This window comes from Chiloscyllium plagiosum, unplaced genomic scaffold (genome assembly GCF_037043375.1).
Source record: "Chiloscyllium plagiosum isolate Xiang-an unplaced genomic scaffold, Cpla_swu_hap1 HiC_scaffold_8, whole genome shotgun sequence".
Lineage (NCBI taxonomy): Eukaryota > Metazoa > Chordata > Chondrichthyes > Orectolobiformes > Hemiscylliidae > Chiloscyllium > Chiloscyllium plagiosum.
In genome coordinates this window covers 56,887,427-56,909,466 of record NW_028270146.1, presented here as the reverse complement: position 1 = coordinate 56,909,466, position 22,040 = coordinate 56,887,427, and the positions used below count along the sequence as shown (strand labels likewise).

Sequence of the window (22,040 nt, the reverse complement as noted above, 5' to 3'; positions counted from 1 at the left end):
TCTCTCACTGTTCTCTCATGCTGCTGCTTGTGGGACCTGAACCCACAACCTTTGTCACTCAGACTTCTAACAAAAATTAAATCTGTTCAGACATATTATAACATTGGCTGGGGCAGGTGGGACTTGAAATAGGGAGACTACCAATTTCGCAAGATCCTGCTTTCATTATTCATATTTTCAATCAACCTATTCAGAGATGTTATGACAGACCTCTGGATCAGCTGATACTTGAACCTGGGTCTTCTGGCTCAGAGGTAGGGACACTACCATTGCCTTACTAGTGTTGTTACTTAGTCAAGGATTGTACAAATAAGCCATCGCTGATCACTTAAAAGTAATTACAGGCCCTGACAAGACAGATGACTGATGGTTGGCTTGTTTAGGTATTTTTGCAAGATGTACCAGGCTATCCTGCATGTGTTTGTAGCAGAATCCTGGAATGATCTGGAGGCAAAATGCATGTGGATGCATGTGGATTTTCACAGTCATTGATCACACATGGCCACTAGATAACAGGTCTTACTCTGGGAGATTTGTTCTGTGCAAACCTCTCAGTAGTCTGAGCCACTAGTGTCAAACATATCAAAAAAATTGATTTGATGACAGAGTGCAACGTGATGGGCTGTGCCTCCTGCAAGCTTCCCCTTTCTGATCACTTATGGATCTACAGGCTCATGAGCAATAAGCTGATACAGCGCTGTTGCTTATAATCTTTGGTCCTCATCAGAGGTCCAATCTAAAGGCAGCATAAAGCAGCTCAGATGCTAATGCTTACAGAAAACCTCAAAGTTCAGAATATAATCTCACAGTAAATGAACCCCAAATAGTGCTTTTCACACTAGCAGGCAAGAGAGAATGTGTATACGGAGTAATGAATCCCCATTTTCAGTCAAGAATGTTTCAGCCCCCTCATTTGCTGTTTCATGCTCTTCATGGTTTCATTAGTAAGTTTCTATAAGTCTGAGAAATCCATGAACTTAATATGAAGTGAAAACTGTGTCAAAAATCACTGAGTACTTAACAAATGAAAACTGAGAATGGCTTCTCTCTGCTTTCAATTAAGCTTTATCTTGAAGACCTGATGGTGTTGATATGAAGATCACAGTCAGGAGGTGGTAATTTACCTTACTATGGATTTCAATATTTGTGAATCACTCTAGAAAACACTTTGTGAATGCCATCATTTACTAAGCTAGCTCCAACTCATCTCCCATGAAATAAAATGTGTATGTCAAATATTGTAACTGTCCTCAGAAGAATGCATTGAATACAACTCAAGCACTTTCCCAAAAGGAAAGCAAACAAAGAGCAAGAAACTGAGAAATCATTTGATGACTAAATCATTGAGTTGCTTTTATATTCCTGCTCTTGGTGTCATAAGAGGAAAGGCATTAGTAGCTTTCCCTGCTGCTTTCTTGACCAGAAAATGAGGCAGGGTATGGAAGACATACAAAAGTGGGAGAGAAATAAAGACTTTGCCTTCTATGCTTTCTGCCATTTTCCTGGTTGAAAGCATGACTGAATACAAACATGTCTTGAACATATTAGGAATGTTCAAACTAGATGTATGTATTTTATTTTTGCAGTTAAGAAAGACACATACACCACAGTGTTACAAAAACTTGTATTAATCGTCTCCCTTCACTTTCAATATAATGCTGATATGAAATAACCATCATTTTAATTAAGTGACAAGAATGGGAGTAATAAATACATTGTAGCAAGTTTGTTGTTTAAGTCACAAGTAATTCATTGGTAACTTTAAACAAGAACATTTGAAAACTATACACTTGCAAAGAACAGCAAGTAAAACATATTAGTGTTTGTCATAAAGCTTTAACATGTAACAAACGTGCTTTTTCCATAAGGTGACAAACTGTAAAAATATGCACTTATGTGCAGCAATAACTATGCAAGAAACATACTTCTTGTACACTACCTTCTTTGTACAAGGCAACAGGAACATAAACATGCATGCATTTACAACGAGGGATTGCCTCTACTTGACATGCAAAGGAAAGAAAGCAATATGGATCTGTATATTGCAAAGAGAGGTAAGATTCTATATTGAACTCCAACAAAACTGTTCATAAATATATAGGGTATAGTATAATAAAAAAAGGGAGGAAGTATCCAGGTCATTACTGTTAGCATTGCTGTTGCTTCCTATTCCTCCCAGAGGAATAAACATTCATTATTTTCTGAATCGAGATAAAGAAATACAAAAAATAAAAGCCACCATACGAAATTTTGATGACTTGTACAAAACAATTTAATTCTTTTATTTAGTGTTTTATATATAGTGCACACACATCTGTTGCAAGACCTGCCTTTGCAAACACACAGCATTTTTTAAAATATCTTGACTATTGTGTGTCTCGCATTCTAGCTATTATCTCTTTAAAGGCATCACAGCAGCCTGGCAGAAATTACACAAAACCTCAATTTTCAACACAAGTATAGTAGGATACATGTTTTGGGAGGCTTTTTTTTCAGTTTTTCAATGTCAAGAAGTAGTTAAGCACTTCAAACAGTTACGAGGCCAGGCTTTGTTCTGGGCTTGCAGAGATATCCTGTGTGCACGACAGTTAACAAAACAAAGACAAAGACTATAAATATCAAGAATATGTCTTGTCACCTTTGTTTTTGAATTGATGGTGCTACTTTGCTCTGTATAAAACAGTTAACACTTGGGATAGGTGTAAGATACAAAAGGAAAGGCACTGCCGCTTTATTTCTAGATATTTGACTTCACAGCCTTATATGCATGCAATCATCATTTCATAAATAATTCATTTTACATAGGATAGTATTAATCAAGCTCTACACCTGCAGTCAATACAGGACTCAACAGAAGAGGAGAATGGCATCAATGTTCTCAAGACAGAAGCCACATATTAAAATTAATTCACCAGACAGCACTTAGCAAAACAAACATTTGTTGCTATGTAAATACTTAACCTATACCTTGTCAATAGTAATAAGCAATATTAAAAAAAATAACTAAATGGATGTTAATATTTTGAAACATACTCATGGTTACCAGCCATAGCAAGTTAATACATATCTAAAATAATACATCTAATTAATAGATAACCTTTGCATCTATAAATCAGTGGAGGAATAAATATTAATTCTGATTTGTAAATACCTTTTAGGACTCTTGTTAAACAGTATTTGATGATGTGAATGCAGTTACATTACCTTTTCTGAAGCTGTATTCACGGTATAAACATTATGTATATAGTTTAATACTTTATTCACCAATTTTTTTTATAATACTGCATTTCCAACTCTGTTTCTGACAACACTATATCCATGTATATTCAATTTCACCCCATTATCTTCCTGCTGTTTCTCAGCTCTTGCCTTTTTTCTTTATCGGATATACTAATTGTTACATTAGACTGTCTCTCTCACTCTGCTGCTGAAGCTCTAGATTACATATATTTGAATTTTTTTTATTTTGGGTAAGTACTTGGTGGAAGGGACAGGAAAAACATTCAGGATCTAATAACTTGTAATCTGTATCAACTTTGCTTTAACTGTTGACTTAGAGCTTTTTGGATTGGTACAAACAATATAAAGTAAAACCAGAACAAGCAGCATACTCACTGACAGTTATACAAATTGCAAGGCTGATTAACTTTAACTCTCACCATACTACACACGTCTCCTGCATTTAACAACATTCCAAAACCATCCCTCATTATCAGTTTTAACATCTGTACCTATTTAGGACTAGCACCTATATTTACAATTTCCTTCAAAATGACCAAATATCCTGTCGATGCATGGCTTTCTGCTGCTAACCAAAAGAAGCAAACCTGCTGCTATCGCAGAAGGGAAAACTAAAATGCTTTAACAATACAAATCATAATGGCATACCTGAAAATGTTTATGTACCCTTTATGGTTATGTAAACAATATACAAATTTATTTTAGTTACATTTAAAATTCCCCTTCATAGCATACTTAAATGCTGAAAAGAGATCAATGACCCCAATCAGATGCAATGAATATGAAAGACATCATATATGTAGTTTCTCCCTCTTTTGGTCGCAAATTTATAGTATAGTTTTATAGAATTTTTAAAAGAGCTTCAAGAAAATGTAACCAACCATTGTTGCATTGCTTCAACTTCAACTCTTCTCTCCTCACGACAAACGGTATTTTACCCTTCACTTGCCATACCAACACCAACTACTCTTTTTACTTAATTTATGGCTCTTCAATTTTAGGCATCCAGGGGGTCTCACTCTGAAATCCTTTTCGTGGACAGAACTACTTTTGATCAACCTGACTATACTTCAGATTTTGATGATACATAACAATCTAGACTCTTGCACAAAAATACGCTCATTACACCTTGCAGAAATATAACACAAGACATTACTTGACCCTGTCCACTGCATGGGACTGGAACTTGTGAACTGCGGTCTGAACCTGCAGCTACTTTTGTGGTTCAGAGCCAGCACCAATGATGTCGTTCAACCTTCTAGATTGTTGAGGTTCTGTCAACGCCATCTGAAAATTAAAAGCAAAATCAGTACTCTGCAGCTTTATGATTATTTAATATTACATGAGCATACTTCAATGTGCAATCTAGTAATTTTATTTAAAGCCACACAATACAATTTCCCATTATATAAAAAACATGCAGGGTTTGAAGTTAGTGCAACAAAATTTGGCTTCAAAAAAATAGGAAAGTACAACTTATGCACAGGAACAGTGCTTTTGCATTTTAGTAAATACTGGAATGTGCTGGGTTGTTTGGACTGGAGGGAGTTGAAGTAATTTATTAACAACATTTTCTTAATGAGTGTAATCAATGTAAAGAGGTTCTTGTGGCTCAGTGGTAATTTGGGTTCAAACCTCAATTGCTTCAGAGGTGTACCATAACATGTCTGAACAGGTTGATTTAGAAAAAAAACAATGCAAACCTCAAATTTTCAGATAAATTAGTTTTTTTTTAATGTCACTCTCATGGGAACTTTTGTTTAAAACTTATTTTTCAAAAAGCATCACTATCATTGTAATTACTAAAACCATATTATGATTATTTTCAGTAACAAATTTGATGAATTACAAAGTCTGGGAAAATTATTAGTTTTGAAAACATTCAAGTGCATCAGTGCGTTACTAGACTTATGCACTTTTATAAAATGAACCGCGATCTGTTTGACCACTTTCATAAACTGTGCAGCAAGAAAGTTGCTGAAAGGTACATAAATGACAGAAAACTCAATCATATAACACATTTTATTAAACATTTACTTAAGTGCAATGACAAGATTCATCATCAAGCTCACTGGACACTGCAGGAGGGCATGCCAGGACCAACACCAAGTATACCTAAAAATGAAGTGTAAAAACTGGTGAAGCTACCAAACAGGATCGCTTGCATGCCAAACAGCATAATCAGCAAGTGATAGACATAACAATGCGATCTCCCAACCAATGGATTAGATATATGTTTTGCAGTCCTGCCACATTTAGTCATATTTGGTGGTGGACAATTAAACAGCTCACTGGAGATGGCGGCTCCACAAATAGCCCCATTCCTAATGGAGAAGTGCAGCACAGCAAAAAACAAAAAATGCTGAAGCACTCACAGCAATCTTGAGGCAGAAGCTTCGAGTTTATAAGCCATCTTCCAGTGGTCTGCAGTATAACAGATACCAGTCTTCAGCCAATTTGATTCACTCCACTTGATATCAAGTAACAGTTGGAAGCACTGGTTAGTGCAAAGTCTATGAGCCCTAACAACATTCTGGCAATAGTTCTGCAGACATGCTACAGAAATTGCCACTCCCGGAGCCAAACTTTACCAGTACAGTTACAACATTGTTGGGTAGAAACCAATATGGAATATTGCCCAGACATATCCTGTACAACAATCTACCCTCAAATCATGAGTAAAGTGATGGAAGGGGTCATCAACAGCGCAATCAAGCAGCACCTGTTTAGCTATAACTGTTTACTGACATCATTACAACCTTGGCTCAAATGTGGACAAAAAAAATGAGAAAAATTCCAAAGGTGAGAGGAGTGTGACAGCCCATGACATTGAAGACACACTCAATCCAAGTGCAGTGTGAAGTCTAGCAAAACTGATATCAATGGGTGTCAGGGGCAAACTCTCCGCTGGTGGACTAATGCCTGGCACATGGGAAGATCGTTGTGGTTGTTGGGAGTGAGTTAGTCATCTCAGCTCCTGGATATCTCTATAGGCGTTCCTCAGCATATGATCCTAGGCCCAACCATCTTCACCTGCTTCAATGATCTTCCTTCATCATAAAGGTCAGAAGTGGAGATGTTTGATGATTACATGATGCTCAGTATCATTGGTAAATCAGATACTGAAGCAGTCCATGTTCAAATACAACAAAAACTGGACAATACCCAGGCTTGGGCTGAAAAATGGCAAGTAACATCCATGCCATACAACTGCCAGGTAACGACCATCTCCAATAAGAGACAATCTAACCACCACCCCCTTGATAATCAACAGTGTTAACCATCTGAAATTGCCTACTATCAATGTGTGGGGTTACCATTGACCAGAAATTCAACTGGATTCACCACATAAACACAGTAGCTACAACAGGGTTAGAGGTTAGGAATACTGCAGTGATAGACAGGCTTTGGGGAGTCAGGAGGTGAGTTCATCATCTAAAAGGCACAAGTCACAAGTGTGATGAAATATTTGATTGGCACCACATCCACAAGCAATCCACACTCTCCTCAGCAGCAGTGTGTACCATCTACAAGATACACTGCAGAAATTAGAAGATCCTTAAGAGAGTATCTTTCAAAACACAAACACTTTCATCCAAACAAGAGCAGCAGATATATGGGAACACGACCACCTGCAAACCTCCCTCCAAATTACTCACCAGGGCCAACCTACAGCACGTGGACTGCAGCGGTTCAAGGCAGCAGCTCATCACCACCTGTTCAAAGGCATCTAGGAACAGGCATTAAAATGCTGGCCAGCCAGTCTGCCCACATCCCACGAATAAATAAAACAAACATCACTACACAAAAACAGTGGGGCAATTCCAAGGTTAGTGATTTTAAACTGACAAATACTGCACTCTCCCCTCGTAGCCTCAGAAGACAATGGATAAAGGTGCCGAATCGTTTTACATATCATTGCATGTGGAACTTAGAGTCATTGAGATGTACAGCATGGAAACAGACCCTTCGGTCCAACCTGCCCATGCCGACCAGATATCCCAACCCAATCTAGTCCCACCTGCCAGCACCCGGCCCATATCCCTCCAAGCCCTTCCTATTAATATACCCATCCAAATGCCTCTTAAATGTTGCAATTGTACCAGCCTCCACCACATCCTCTGGCAGCTCATTCCATACACGTACCACCCTCTGCGTGAAAAAGTTGTCCCTTCGGTCTCGGTTATATCTTTCCCCTCTCACCCTAAACCTATGCCCTCTAGTTCTGGACTCCCTGACCCCAGGGAAAAGACTCTCTATTTATCCTATCCATGCCCTCTTAATTTTGTAAACCTCTATAAGGTCACCCCTCAGCCTCAGACGCTCCAGGGAAAACAGCCCCAGCCTGTTCAGCCGCTCCTTATAGCTCAAATCCTCCAACGACCCTCTCTCCCTTGTAGCCCTACACACGGAGGAAAAAAAAACACCATTTCGACTGGGACAACACATCTATCATGGGACAGGCTCAGCAAAGACATGCCGGAGAATTCCTAGAGGCCTGGCACTCCAACCACAACGCCATAAACAAACACATAGATCTAGATACCATCTATCAACCCCTCAGAAAACGAACTGGAAATGACATCAACTCTAACCCCAGGAACCCCATCCAGGAGAAAGATATAAATAAAAAGCAGGAGACAACAGCTTTGCTTCACTTGGAGGTCGTCACTGATGTTACCTAGCCAGGTAATGAAACATCTGGATATCAAACCTACAGCTCAGCGAACAAACCTACACCCTACACCCTCAAATCTTCCAACCCTGGCAACATCCTTGTAAATCTTTTCTGAACCCTTTCAAGTTTCACAACATCTTTCCGATAGGAAGGAGACCAGAATTGCATGCAATATTCCAACAGTGGCCTAACCAATGTCCTGTACAGTTGCAACATGACCTCCCAACACCTGTACTCAATACTCTGACCAATAAAGGAAAGCATACCAAATGCCTTCTTCACTATCCTATCCACCTATGACTCCACATTCAAGAAGCTATGAACCTGTACTCCAAGGTCTCTTTGTTCAGCAACACTCCCTAGGACCTTACCATTAAGGTGTATAAGTCCTGCTAAGATTTGCTTTCCCAAAATGCAGCATCTCTCATTTATCGGAATTAAACTCCATCTGTCACTTCGCAGCCCATTGGCCCATCTGGTTCAGATCCTGTTGTAATCTGCGGTAACCCTCTTCGCTGTCCACTACACCTCCAATTTTGGTGTCACCTGCAACCTTACGAACTGTACCTCTGATGCTCGCATCAAAATCATTTATGTAAGTGACGAAAAGTAGAGGACCCAGCACCGATCCTTGTGGCACTCCACTGGTCACAGAACTCCAGTCTGAAAAACAACCTTCCACCACCACCCTCTGTCTTCTACCTTTCAGCCAGTTCTGTATCCAAATGGCTAGTTCTCCCTGTATTCTGAGAGATCGAACCTTGCTAATCAGTCTCCCGTGGGGAACCTTGTCAAATGTCTTACTGAAGTCCATATAGATCACATCTACGGCTCTACCCTCATCAATCGTCTTTGCTACTTCTTCAAAAAACTCAATCAAGTTTGTGAGACAGGATTTCCCACGCACAAAGCCATGTTGACTATCCCGAATCAGTGCTTGCCTTTCCAAATACATGTACATCCTGTCCCTCAGGATTCCTTCCAACAACTTGCCCACCACTGAGGTCAGGCTCACAGGTCGATAGTTCCCTGGCTTGACTTTATCACCCTTTTTAAACAGTGGCCAATCTCCAGACTTTTAGCAGCTCACCTGTGACTATCGATGATACAAATATCTCAGCAAGAGGCCCAGCAATCACTTCTCTAGCTCCCCACAGAGTTCTCGGGTACACCTGATCAGGTCCTGGAGATTTATCCACCTTTAATCGTTTCAAGACATCCAGCACTGCCTCCTTTGTAATCTGGACATTTTCCAAGATGTCACCATCTATTTCCCTACAGTCTATATCTTCCATATCCTTTTCCACAGTAAATACGGATGCAAAATATTCATTTAGTATCTCCCCCATTTTCTGTGGCTCCACACAAAGGCCGCCATGCTGATCTTTGAGGGGCCCTATTCTCTCCCGAGTTACCGTTTTGCCCTTAATATATTTGTAAAAACCCTTTGGATTTTCCTCAATTCTATTTGCCAAAGCTATCTCATGTCCTCTTTTTGCCCTCCTGATTTCCCTCTTAAGTATACTCCTACTTCCTTTATACTCTAAGGATTCACTCGATCTATCCTGTCTATAACTGACCATATGCTGCCTTCTTTTTCTTAACCAAACCCTCAATTTCTTTGGTCATTCAGCATTCCCTATACCTACCAGTCTTCCCTTTCACCCTGACAGGAATACACTTTCTCTGGATTCTCGTTATCTCATTTCTGAAAGCTTCCCATTTTCCAGCCGGCCCTTTACTTGTGAACATCTGCCTCCAATCAGCTTTCGAAAGTTCTTGCCTAATACCGTCAAAATTAGCCTCTCCCCAATTTAGAACTTCAACTTTTAGATCTGGTCTATCCTTTTCCATCACTATTTTAAAACAAATAGAATTATGGTTGCTGGTCCCAAAGTGCTCCCCCACTGACACCTCAGTCACTTGCCCTGTCTTATTTCCCAACAGTAGGTCAAATTTTGCACCTTCTCTAGTAGGTACATCCACATACTGAATCAGGAAATTGTCTTGTACGCACTTAAGAAATTCCTCTCCATCTAAACCTTTAACACTATGGCAGTCCCAGTCTTTGTTTGGAAAGTTAAAATCCCCTACCATAACCACCCTATTATTCTTACAGATAGCTGAGATCTCCTTACAAGTTTGTTTCTCAATTTCCCTCTGACTATTAGGGGATCTATAATACAATCCCAATAAGGTGATCATCCCTTTCTTATTTCACAGTTCCACCCAAATAACTTCCCTGGATGTATTTCCGGGAATATATTCCCTCAGCACAGCTGTAATGCTATCCCTTATCAAAATGGCACTCCCCCTCCTCTCTTGCCTCCCTTTCTATCCTGGAACATTAAGCTGCCAGTCCTGCCCATCCCTGAGCCATGTTTCTGTAATTGTTATGATATCCCAGTCCTATGTTCCTAACCATGTCCTGAGTCCATCTGCCTTTCCTGTTAGGCCCCTTGCATTGAAAAAAATGAAGAAGTGTAATTCATTAGTCCTATCTTGTCCCTACCTGCCCTGACTGTTTGACTCGCTTCTGTTCTCAACTGTACCAGTCTCAGAGTGATCTCTTTCCTCACTGTCTCCCAGGGTTCCACCCCCCCCCCCCAATCTTACTAGCTTAAATCCTCCTGAGCAGCTCTAGCAAGTTTCCCTGCCAGTATATTAGTCCACTTCCAATTTAGGTGCAATCCGTCCTTCTTGTACAGGTCACTTCTACCCCAAAAGAGATTCCAATGATCCAAAAATGTGAATCCTTCTCCCATATACCAGCTCCTCAGCCATGCATTCATCTGCTCTATCCTTCTATTCCTGCCCTCACTAGCACATAGCACTGGGAGTAATCCAGATATTACCACCCTTGAGAACCTCCTTTTTAAATTTCTGCCTAACTCTCTGTAATCTCCCTTCAGAATCTCAACCTTTTCCCTTCCTATACCGTTGGTTTCAATGTGGACAATGACCTCTTGCTGGCCCCTCTCCCCCGTGAGAACATTCTGCAGCCTCAGACACCCTTGATCCTGGCACCAGGAAAGCAACACACTATTCTGCTTTTTCTCTGCTGGCCACAGAAACGTCTGTCTGTACGTCTGACTACAGAATCCCCTAACACAATTGATCTCATGAAGCCGACATACCCCCTGTTGCGTTAGAGCCAGTCTCAATACCAGAAACTTGGCTGTTCGGGCTACGTTCCCCTGAGAATCCATCACCCCCTACATTTTCCAAAACAGCATACCTGTTTGAAATGGGTATATGCACAAAAGACTCCTGCCCTAGGTGCCGACCTCTCTCACCCTTCCTGAAGTTAACCCATCTTTCCCCTCTTCCTATAACTGCCATCCACCACATGCTGTTGCTGTTGCAAATCCCTCATCGCTTCTATTTGTCTCTCCAACCGATCCACTCGATCCGATAAGATTCGCATCCAACAGCATTTATGACAAATATAATCAGCAGTAACCCTTAAACTCTCACACCTGACAAGAAGTACTTATCACTGCAAAGGCCATTTTTGCTCCTTCACCATCTACAGAACCAGAAAATAACACCGTCTTATTCCTCTACAAAACACTGCACCAGGTTAAATTAATAGCTATGGCTTATATTTTAAGTTTAATATTTTATACCTTATATTTTAAGTTTAAGTTTAATCAAGAGACTTATCTCCAAAACGTATAAATCAAGAAAGAATCCACGGTACTCACTAATACAGCCTCTCTCTTGGACATACTTAAAACAACGATTAACATATCTGATTCTGTGTTGTGAACTTCGCCCAAACAGGTTCCTCCAAGATTAGCTGTGAATTTCACTGTCTGTTAATTTTCCCAGATGCACTCCAATGTCCAGTGACACATGAATTCAAAAACAGCAAAGGCAGTAACTGTGCAGGTTCTCTCTCTGTTCTGCACTGTCCTCACCATGTGCTTCCTTTGTCTGTTCTTCTCCCTTTTAAACCTGCTTATTAAATATCTCTCTCCCATATTTTGGAAAAGTTTTTTAGATTAGATTAGATTAGATTACTTACAGTGTGGAAACAGGCCCTTCGGCCCAACAAGTCCACACCGACCTGCCGAAGCGCAACCCACCCATTCCCCTTTTACAACACTACGGGCAATTTAGCATGGCCGAAACACCTGACCTGCACATCTTTGGACTGTGGGAGGAAACCGGAACACCCGGAGGAAACCCACGCAGACACGGGAAGAATGTGCAAACTCCACACAGTCAGTCGCCTGAGTCGGGAATTGAATCCGGGTCTCTGGCGCTGTGAGACAGCAGTGCTAACCACTGTGCCACCGTACCGTCCACAAAGTTCTCACTCATCAAATCAAAATATATACATCAATGAACACCAAAGGCTAGAAATTCACATGCCTAGCATGACAGAGCAGGCCTGCATAATTTTCTGGTGTACCTCTTACCAGTTGCTTCCTGTGTGCCCATGCACAGTTCTTTCTTTGCCAGAAGCAGGTTGCATGTAGGTGTTCACCATGCATGCGCTGGAAGGGTCAGATTTTGAACTATACTGATGTCTCTCAATGTTGCAGTTTAATGCTGTTTAATGCAATGAAAAGTCCAAAACTTGGGCAACCAATGTCCAGGCAGCATCTACGGTTTTACACTAGACACAAAACAAGCAAAACTGCTAGTCAGATTGTGCAATTGCACTACTTAAGTGCCTTTAAGTTAAAGCTTTGTAATTATTTGCACTGTGAAGTTTCAAGAAATATTCCTGATTATTCTTGGGTGTTGCCAGATCCTCTCAGGCATGTTAAAGGAGTAGGTGATTTACCTAAAGGGTGCAGTGATGCAGTTGTTATAATCTCCATAGAAATCTTTTAAAAAGAAATTCCTTCTTCCAATTATTAACTGAAAGCTCAAAGTTTGCAAGGAGATTTGTAGCTCGGGTGCTCGTTGTTGTGGTTCTGTTCGCCAAGCTGGGAATTTGTGTTGCAGACGTTTCGCCCCCCTGTCTCGGAGACATCCTCAGTGCTTGGGAGTCTCCTGTGAAGCGCTTCTGTAATCTTTCCTCCGGCATTTGTAGTGGTTTGAATCTGCCGCTTCTGGTTGTCAGTTCCAGCTGGGTTGTTGACTGGTGGTCTGTATCTGACACATGGTGGAAGGATTCGATTCTTTCGGCATTCATGCAGGAACCGGAGTTGTTCGTATGTGGCGCTTAGGTGGTTGGCACAGGATTTCCATTTACTGGCTTGTCTTAGCGTCTCTCGCCCGTAGGTGTTCAAAGTTTGTGAAAAGATTTGTAGCTCGGGTGCTCGTTGTTGTGGTTCTGTTCGCTGAGCTGGGAACAGCAACTAGCCACGAAACGACAACCAGCTATCCTTAGTAGCCACACATGCAGATGACAAGCAACATGAGTGGGACAACACTACTATTATAGGACAAGCCAAACAGAGAACAGCCAGGGAATTCCTAGAGGCATGGCACTCATCCACAGATTCAATCAATAAGCACATAGACCTGGACCCAATATACCGGCCACTGCAGCAGACAGCTGGAACTGACAACCGGAAGCAGCAGATTCAAACCACTACAAATGCCGGAGGAAAGATCACAGAAGCGCTTCACAGGAGGCTCCCAAGCACTGAGGGTGTCACCTAGACAGGGGACGAAATGTCTGTAACACAAATTCCCAGCTCGGCGAACAGAACCACAATGTTAACTGAAAGCATTAAACTACCATATTTCGCATTAAGCTAAAATGTTTACTGTACAGAAGCAAGCAAAGTAGGTGGCGCAATGGTTTGGGTGATTGGGGTTAGCACTGCTGCCTCAATACCAGGGACTTGGGTTAGATTTGAGCCTTGGGAGACTGCCTGTGTGTGGAGTTTGCACATTCTTGCTGTGTTTGTGCAGATTTCACGTGGGTACTCTACTTTCCTCCCACAGTCCAAAGAGTTAGGTGGGTTGGCCTTGGTAGGTGAGGGTGGGGGTGGGGTCTGGGAGGTGGCGTGGTTCTGGGTGGGATGCTCTTCAGAGGGTCAGTGCAGACTCAATGGGCTGAATGGCCTCTTTCTGCACTGAAGGATTTCTATGTTGCAGTGGTACTAAATTAAACATAAAAAGCTACATACTTTAAAACCCAAAATCTCAACAAAACACTCAGCTACTTTTATTTACATTCAAGAACTCGCTTATACTTTCCAGGATCTTGAGGGTTTCTTCACTTTCCTGAGAGAAAACTGAAGTGTGCTACAGCTCTCAGGAATTCACTTGGATTCTCTTCAGTGTTCCCATTATTTTGTGTGATCAAATTTCCTGGTATTCTTCCACCAGCACCTAGCTAGCTAAACTCTTCAACCCTTCCTCAATATCTCAATTGTGAATCTCCAGCACAAATACAGGCTTCACTGCATTATTGCTTAATGTTTCAAATCAGAAAGACCCTTAGTTCCAGATAAACCTCTACTCCCGGTCTACAGCTCTCTCTATCTCTCCATCTTTCCAATTCATCTGGGCCTAAACTTCAACTAAAATACTTCTATAGTTCTGATAAACCACAAAGCAAAGAAAATACCTTCCTGCAATTTATCCCACAGCAGTATGGCACATGTAGGATATCGCAGACAGAGATTTCAACTAAACCTCAAGTTCCCAAAGCTTTCCTTTATTCTAGGAAACCATATGAACTTAAACCTCTTATTGAGAGGACTGTAGATGTCTGGTCTCTATAAAGACACTTAGAGAAGTAATGCTTTCCATTTGAGTTTATTAAACATACAATGGTCACCCTTTGATTTGCAATTATTTTAAGTCTGCTAACTTTTTTAAAACCAGGTGTTTTTATTTACCTGACATTTACAGATTAAAATTCCTAAACTAAAAGTTATATTCTTTAAACACATGGATCTTTAGGTTTGCTACTCATAATAGTGTCTCTTGATCTGCAACTCCATAGGGAAATTGAGCATGCTGCAAAGCAGGCAAGCTCTGTACCACCGCACTTGCCAAGCTAGAATCTGAATCCTCAATCTTCCATAGCTCAGAATCAGAGATGCACAGCATGGAAACAGACCCTCCGGTCCAACCTGTCCATGCCAACCAGATATCCCAACCCAATCTACTCCCACCTGCCAGCACTCGGCCCATATCCCTCCAAACCCTTCCTATACATATACCCATCCAAATGCCTCTTAAATGTTGCAATTGTACCAGCCTCGACCACATCCTCTGGCAGCTCATTCCATACACATATCACCCTCTGCGTGAAAAAGTTGTCCCTTAGGTCTCTTTTATATCTTTCGCCCCTCACTCTAAACCTATGCCCTCTAGTTCTGGACTCCCCAACCCCAGGGAAAAGACTGTCTATTTATCCTATCCATGCCCCTCATAATTTTGTAAACCTCTATAAGGTCACCCCTCAGCCTCCGACGCTCCAGGGAAAACAGCCCCAGCCTTTTCAGTCTCTCCCTGTAGCTCAGATCCTCCAACCCTGGTAACATCCTTGTAAATCTTTTCTGAACCCTTCAAGTTTCACAACATCTTTGTGATAGGAAGGAAACCAGAATTGCACGCAATATTCCAACAGTGGCCTAACCAATGTCCTAACCAACAGCCGCAACATGACCTCCCAACTCCTGTACTCAATACTCTGACCAATAAAGGAAAGCATACCAAACCCCTTCTTCACTATCCTATCTACCTGTGACTCCACTTTCAAGGAGCTATGAACCTGCACTCCAAGGTCTCTTTGTTCAGCAACACTCCCTAGGACCTTACCATTAAGGGGTACAAGTCCTGCTAAGATTTGCTTTCCCAAAATGCAGCACCTCGCATTTATCGGAATTAAACTCCATCTGCCACTTCACAGCCCATTGGCCCATCTGGTCCAAATCCTGTTGTAATCTGAGGTAACCTTCTTTGCTGTCCACTCCACCTCCAATTTTGCTGTCATTCTGCAAACTTACTAACTGTCCCTATTATGCTCGCATCAAAATCATTTATGTAAATGACAAAAAGTAGAGGGCCCAGCACCGATCCTTGTGGCGCTCCACTGGTCACAGGCCTCCAGTCTGATAAACAACCCTCCACAACCACCCTCTGTCTTCTACCTTTGAGCCAGTTCTGTATCCAAATGGCTAGTTCTCCCTGTATTGAGAGATCTAACCTTGCTGATCAGTCTCCCGTGGGGAACCTTGCCGAATGCCTTACTGAAGTCCATATAGATCACATCTACTGCTCTGCCCGCAATCGTCTTTGTTACTTCATCAAAAACCTCAACCAAGTTTGTGAGACATGATTTCCCACGCACAAAGCCATGTTGACTATCCCGAATCAGTGCTTGCCTTTCCAAATACATGTACATCCTGTCCCTCAGGATTCCCTCCAACAACTTGCCCACCACCGAGGTCAGGCTCACTGGTCTATAGCTCCCTGGCTTGTCTTTACCGCCCTTCTTAAACAGTGGCACCACGTTTGCCAACTTCCAGTCTTCTGGCACCTCACCTGTGACTATTGATGATACAAATATCTCAACAAGAGGCCCAGCAATCACTTCTCTAGCTTCCCACAGAAGTCTTGGGTACACCTGATCAGGTCCTGGGGATTTATCCACAGTTTCAAGACATCCAGCACTTCCTCTGTAATCTGGACATTTTGCAGGATGTCACCATCTATTTCCCTACAGTCTATATCTTCCATATCCTTTTCCACAGTAAATACTGATGCAAAATATTCATTTAGTATCTCCCCCATTTTCTGTGGCTCCACACAAAGGCCACCTTGCTGATCTTTGAGGGGCCCTATTCTCTCCCGAGTTACCCTTTTGTCCTTAATATATTTGGATTCTCCTTAATTCTATTTGCCAAAGCTATGTCCCCGTTTTGCCCTCCTGATTTCCCTCCTAAGTATACTCCTACTTCCTTTATACTCTAAGGATTCACTCGATCTATCCTTTCTATACCGGACATATGCTTCCTTCTTTTTCTTAACCAAACCCTCAATTTCTTTAGTCATCCAGCATTCCCTATACCTACCATACCTACCAGCCTTCCCTTTCACCCTGACAGGAATATACTTTCTCTGGATTCTTGTTATCTCATTTCTGAAGGCTTCCCATTTTCCAGCCGTCCCTTTACCTGCGAACATCTGCCTCCAATCAGCTTTCGAAAGTTCTTGCCCAATAACGTCAAAATTGGCCTTTTGCTAATTTAGAACTTCAACTTTTAGATCTGGTCTATCCTTTTCCATTACTATTTTAAAACGAATAGAATTGCCCGAAATGTCGATTTTCCTGCTCCTCGGATGCTGCCTGACCAGCTGTGCTTTTCCAGCACCACTCTGATCTAAACTCTGGTTTCCAGCATCTTCAGTCCTCACTTTTGCCTAATGCAAGATCAGGTCCAGTGACATATAAAGTTCATATAGATGTGACGGTCCTCAACAAGGACGTTAACCATATGAAAGCTGCAAACTCACAAATGGTGCAGGAACAAAACATCCCCGGCTTCTTGACTGCCTTTCTGACTGTCCTGGAACCCAGCCTGCCTTGAAATGAATTTGCTCACTTAATTAAACTTTCAATATTTCTTGGCAATGTTATACTTCCATCTACAATGGTGAGAATGCCATATATCTTTGTGCCATCAACAGATTTAGATTTATGTCTTTCAGTTTTGACATCCGAGTCCTTATGGAAGCATGATGTGGCAAATCTCACCCAGCATCTTGGTGTATAGACTTATTCAATACTGTCCAGTTTGCTGCCCATCATGGTGCTTGAGGTGTTTTTTTGGGATATTAGGCATAAATCATAAATGCAAGGAAGTGCTGCTGGATTAGTAGTGGGAAAATGGTGCATTGAATCACATAGGTGGCTGGAACTGTGGTGAATATGAGGTGTCCTGTAAAAATGTATTTACTGATACTGACCATTTACATGAGATCATTAGACTGCTTGTAGCACTGCTCCCTGTTGACTTTTTTGGCCACCTGCTCCCATCCTGTTCTGATGGTAGCCCTTGGATCTCTTGCTGCCCAATACCCCATGACCTCACCACTCCTGCCACTACGACTACTACCGGATTGGGTTCATGCTATCTCTCTTCCTGCAGAACTAATGCCTCCAGCACAGCATCTCTCACTAAGGAACCCCTTCTCGGGTGTTCACTCTGCAGTAATTTACATTGCAAAAACAAATGCACAATTTCCCTTTAGGGTACAGCCTGGCCTTGAGTAGGAAACCTGACTATATGATGTGGGGTCAGTGGACAAAACTGCTCTCCCCTGCTACAGCATAAAGGGGCTGCAGGAAACATTTCGGAGCAGGCAGCAGTGCTGGGGCTCCTTGAACCAACAGGCAAAGTTGGTTGGTCCCCTGTCCAAAATGAGGCTGACCAATAATAGTCCCAAATATACAAATATTTAAAGAATAATTGTCTAGAAAATGACACAGTATGTAAGACAAACTTCATTTGACATTCAACTTGCAAAATTACAAGAGGAGCTAGAAAATTTCATGATTCAGGAGAGGATGAGAAATTGAAAAGAATATTAAATTTTCCACCAACAGTCAAAGCTCCTAGCCTTGATGGGTTTACAGTGTTTTACATAGAATTTTTCATGTCAATGATATCCAATCTCATGTCACATAATCAACTGAAGACCATAATTGCTAGATCTCTAAAAAGGAAAAGGCAATTAATTGCTCTCTTCAATTCTAAATGCAAAATCTTGTCCCTCAGTTGAAACTGCTCTTACCTATTTTGTATATGATCAAGATGAACATCTGCTCGAAACTGGTTAAATCAATTGGTTAAATACACAAATTAAGTACATCATGTAAAGAGCAGCACTTTTGTTCAACGCTAGAACTACTCTTGGCTTAGAGGAGTGGCTATATAAATAGATGATGCCCACATTTCCTAACTGGAAAACTAGTTCGTATGCTGAGCCTCAAGCTGTGGTTTGCCCTTCGCAATTAGCCATAAAATCCAAATACAAGGAAGTAACTTCAATTGTCCTAGTCATATTGAACATAGGAGAAAATTAAAATGTGCTTAAAATATCCAGGTCTACTTCCATCTTTAAAAAAGTTAAACTTTCTTCAGTTTTGAGCCAATACTTTCATCCCACTACTTAGTAACAGGGTGCTGTAATACATCAGTACACAATCACACATTCATCATTTAAGGCACTTGCAAGCTTGGAATATGGTTTTCAGATTGGCATAACATTTGAATCTGGAGTTGCATTAATACATTTTTCTCTGCCCCGAGTATTTTTCCCCATTAGAACAACTTTTCAGAAATGTTTAAGAAAACATATTTGCTTTTAAAGCTAACTTGTCAGTATTTGGACATGGGACGCAATGGTTGACTGCAAAATGGAAACTTCGTGATGAGTTTTATTCCATCAGCAACAATACTACAAAATATAAGGAGAAAGTGAGGTCTGCAGATGCTGGAGATCAAAGTTGAAACTTTATTGCTGGAACAGCACAGCAGGTCAGGCAGCATCCAGGGAACAGGAGATTCGACGTTTCGGGCACAGGGCCTGTGCCCGAAACGTCGAATCTCCTGTTCCCTGGATGCTGCCTGACCTGCTGTGCTGTTCCAGCAATAAAGTTTCAACTACAAAATATAAACCTATTAATATTTTTGTCAGCATTATTATCTAACAGGCATAGAAAAATAGTGGGTTATCACTAATTGCCACAATAATTCAGGGAGACTTTTGTTTAAAACAGAATATTGAAATAAATAATTGCAGAGAATATTGAGCTAAATTAATAATTAAACCATTTGAAATTAAATTAAAAATAAATTCTATACAACTTGCATCTAAAACATATTGGAAAACTATATGTTTTAATTATGATAATTCAGGTGTTAAGTAATGAAAACAGATTGGAGTTTTAAATCTTTGTAAAGATTTGTAGATTTTAAAATATTATGCTGGAATAAAACAAATTTTGTGAAGAAATCTTAATTTCTATGAAATTATTATAAAATGTACTCTTCAGTTAGATGGCAGGCTGGAGAAAATTTACAGCATTGATCGAAAACTCACTGACTGCAAATAAAACATTACCACAAGTTAACCCAACACTGTGTACTTTGCTGGGAAAGTGAGGTTTAAGGAAATGCCTCAAGGTTTGCTATATTAATAAGCCATTTTAGAGACATGCAAAGCAGATGGCACATGGACACAGGTCATTCTGTTAGAATTCTGGAGCATGACTCAAGGACAGCAGTCCTACATACCAAACCACACCACATTATTGGCTGGGCTTTCCCAAAAATATTATTAATACATTATTTTAACAGAGACTTCATTGTGAACCTATAGGTTTAATTATAAATAGGACATTCAGTTTCCACTTCATTAATGAAATCAAATATAAATGTGCCAAGTTGTGTTGAAATAATCAGGAAAACTCATCAGAAAACAACTTGGAAGTGTACTGTTTGACCAGATTGATCCTTTAGTTCTGGATTTTGAACCAAGGCACCAGCATACCAAAGATACATACATATTATTTAATTGCTGCAAAAATAAAAAAAGTTATATACTTAAGCACCATTAAAAATACTTTTCACCCATGTACTATTTATCTTGCAGTGTTCAAGACCATACTGTTGAATCTACGCATATACACAAGTCATTTTGAAGTTCACAAAAATAGCTTGTGAAGTGGATGGAAATCAGTGCACAATAAAGGGATTAGATTTTACCCTACTCCAAGTAAAGCTCTGCCTTTTTAACCGTCATAAGTAAAATTTTACAAAGAATATGTGAAGTTAAAATAAAATTACTACATTAAATCCGTACTGCCATATACCAACTTTTAAAACTTGGTAATTCTGGAAACATTAAGATACAGAAATATGTACAGGAAATATATACATCACCAAGGATATTCAAGGTAAATTTGTCAAAGGCAAATTCCATTTGACAAAATTTACTACTATTTAAGAAATTGAACAAATTCAGATAAAAACATATCTTGTTCATTAACGTCCTTTCGGGAAAGGAATCTGCCATCCTTACCTGATTAGGTGTGCAACTGAATTTAGGCTCACAGCAATGCGGTAGACTCTCATTTTCCCTTCTGGGCAATTGGAGATAGGTAATAAATACTGGCCTAACCAGCAACACCCACTTTCTATGAATTAATTTTCTGAAAAACAACTTACCACCCAGGGCATGTTCAGTCATGCTGAGGCACAATGATTCCAGTCTGTTGTTTATATCTGGTTCTGTTACTGGCACTTGGAACTCTGAAAGGAAAAATGCCCATTCATTAGGATTCAAAGATATCTAAACAGACAAGATTATCACTGTGAAACTGAAATATCTAACAAAATATTCATAATTATCAAACAATTGAGATACTTATGGTTTCTGAAAATCGTACATTGAATCCCTACAGTGTGGAAGCACACAATTTGGCCAATTGAGTCCACACCATCCATCCTCAAAGCAAAACCACCCCTCCCAACCCCATCCCACATAATCCTGCATTACCCACAGCTAATCCACCTAGCCTGCACACCTTTAGCCAAGTCAAATTTGCCAGTCCTTGTATGGCCAGCAAGTATCCTTACTAAAATTCAATGCAGTTCAACTGAAAGGGCATAGTGTAAGGAATGGAAAATGATAATGATATACTTGGAACCCATTTCCGGGTATAAAGAGAATTTATGATTTTATTTGGAAATTGTTCTGTCCACTTTAGAACTCGAATGAACAGCTTTAAGTTTGATTTGTTGTTCCATACTGTCTGTATTATTCGTTTTAAGAAAAGGTTGAATCTTTACTTCTGATATTTTGTATTCCATTCTATGAATATATTTCTGCCAATATGAATTTACAATTCACATGAAGAGTGAAGTTATCCATGGTTAACTTTTTCTTTAATCAAGTCCACACAGATCCTCTGAACAGCAGCCCACCTAGACCCACCCACCCCTAACCTGTAACCCTGCATTTTCCATAGCTAAGCCACTTAGCCTACACATCCCTAGACACAATGGGCAATTTAGAATAGCGAATCCACCTAACCTGCACATCTATGGAGGAAACCCATACAGGTACAGGAGAATGTTGCCAAAGGGTCAAATTGAATCTGGGTGCCTGTTGCTGTGAGGTAGCAGTG

The 22,040-nt window shown here is 40.6% G+C and overlaps 1 protein-coding gene across 1 annotated transcript in view; it reads right to left on the bottom strand.

The window, feature by feature from the left end:
* Positions 1 to 1,549: 1,549 nt before the first annotated feature.
* The window catches only part of samd4a (sterile alpha motif domain containing 4A), a 119,240-nt gene continuing 98,749 nt past the window's right edge, over positions 1,550 to 22,040 (bottom strand). The window contains exons 10-11 of the mRNA XM_087990213.1: positions 21,079 to 21,162; positions 1,550 to 4,527 (exon numbers count right to left, since the gene is read on the bottom strand). Of these exons, the coding sequence (XP_087846339.1) occupies positions 4,499 to 4,527; positions 21,079 to 21,162 (113 nt within the window). The 3' untranslated portion in view covers positions 1,550 to 4,498. The remainder of the gene's footprint in view (positions 4,528 to 21,078; positions 21,163 to 22,040) is intronic.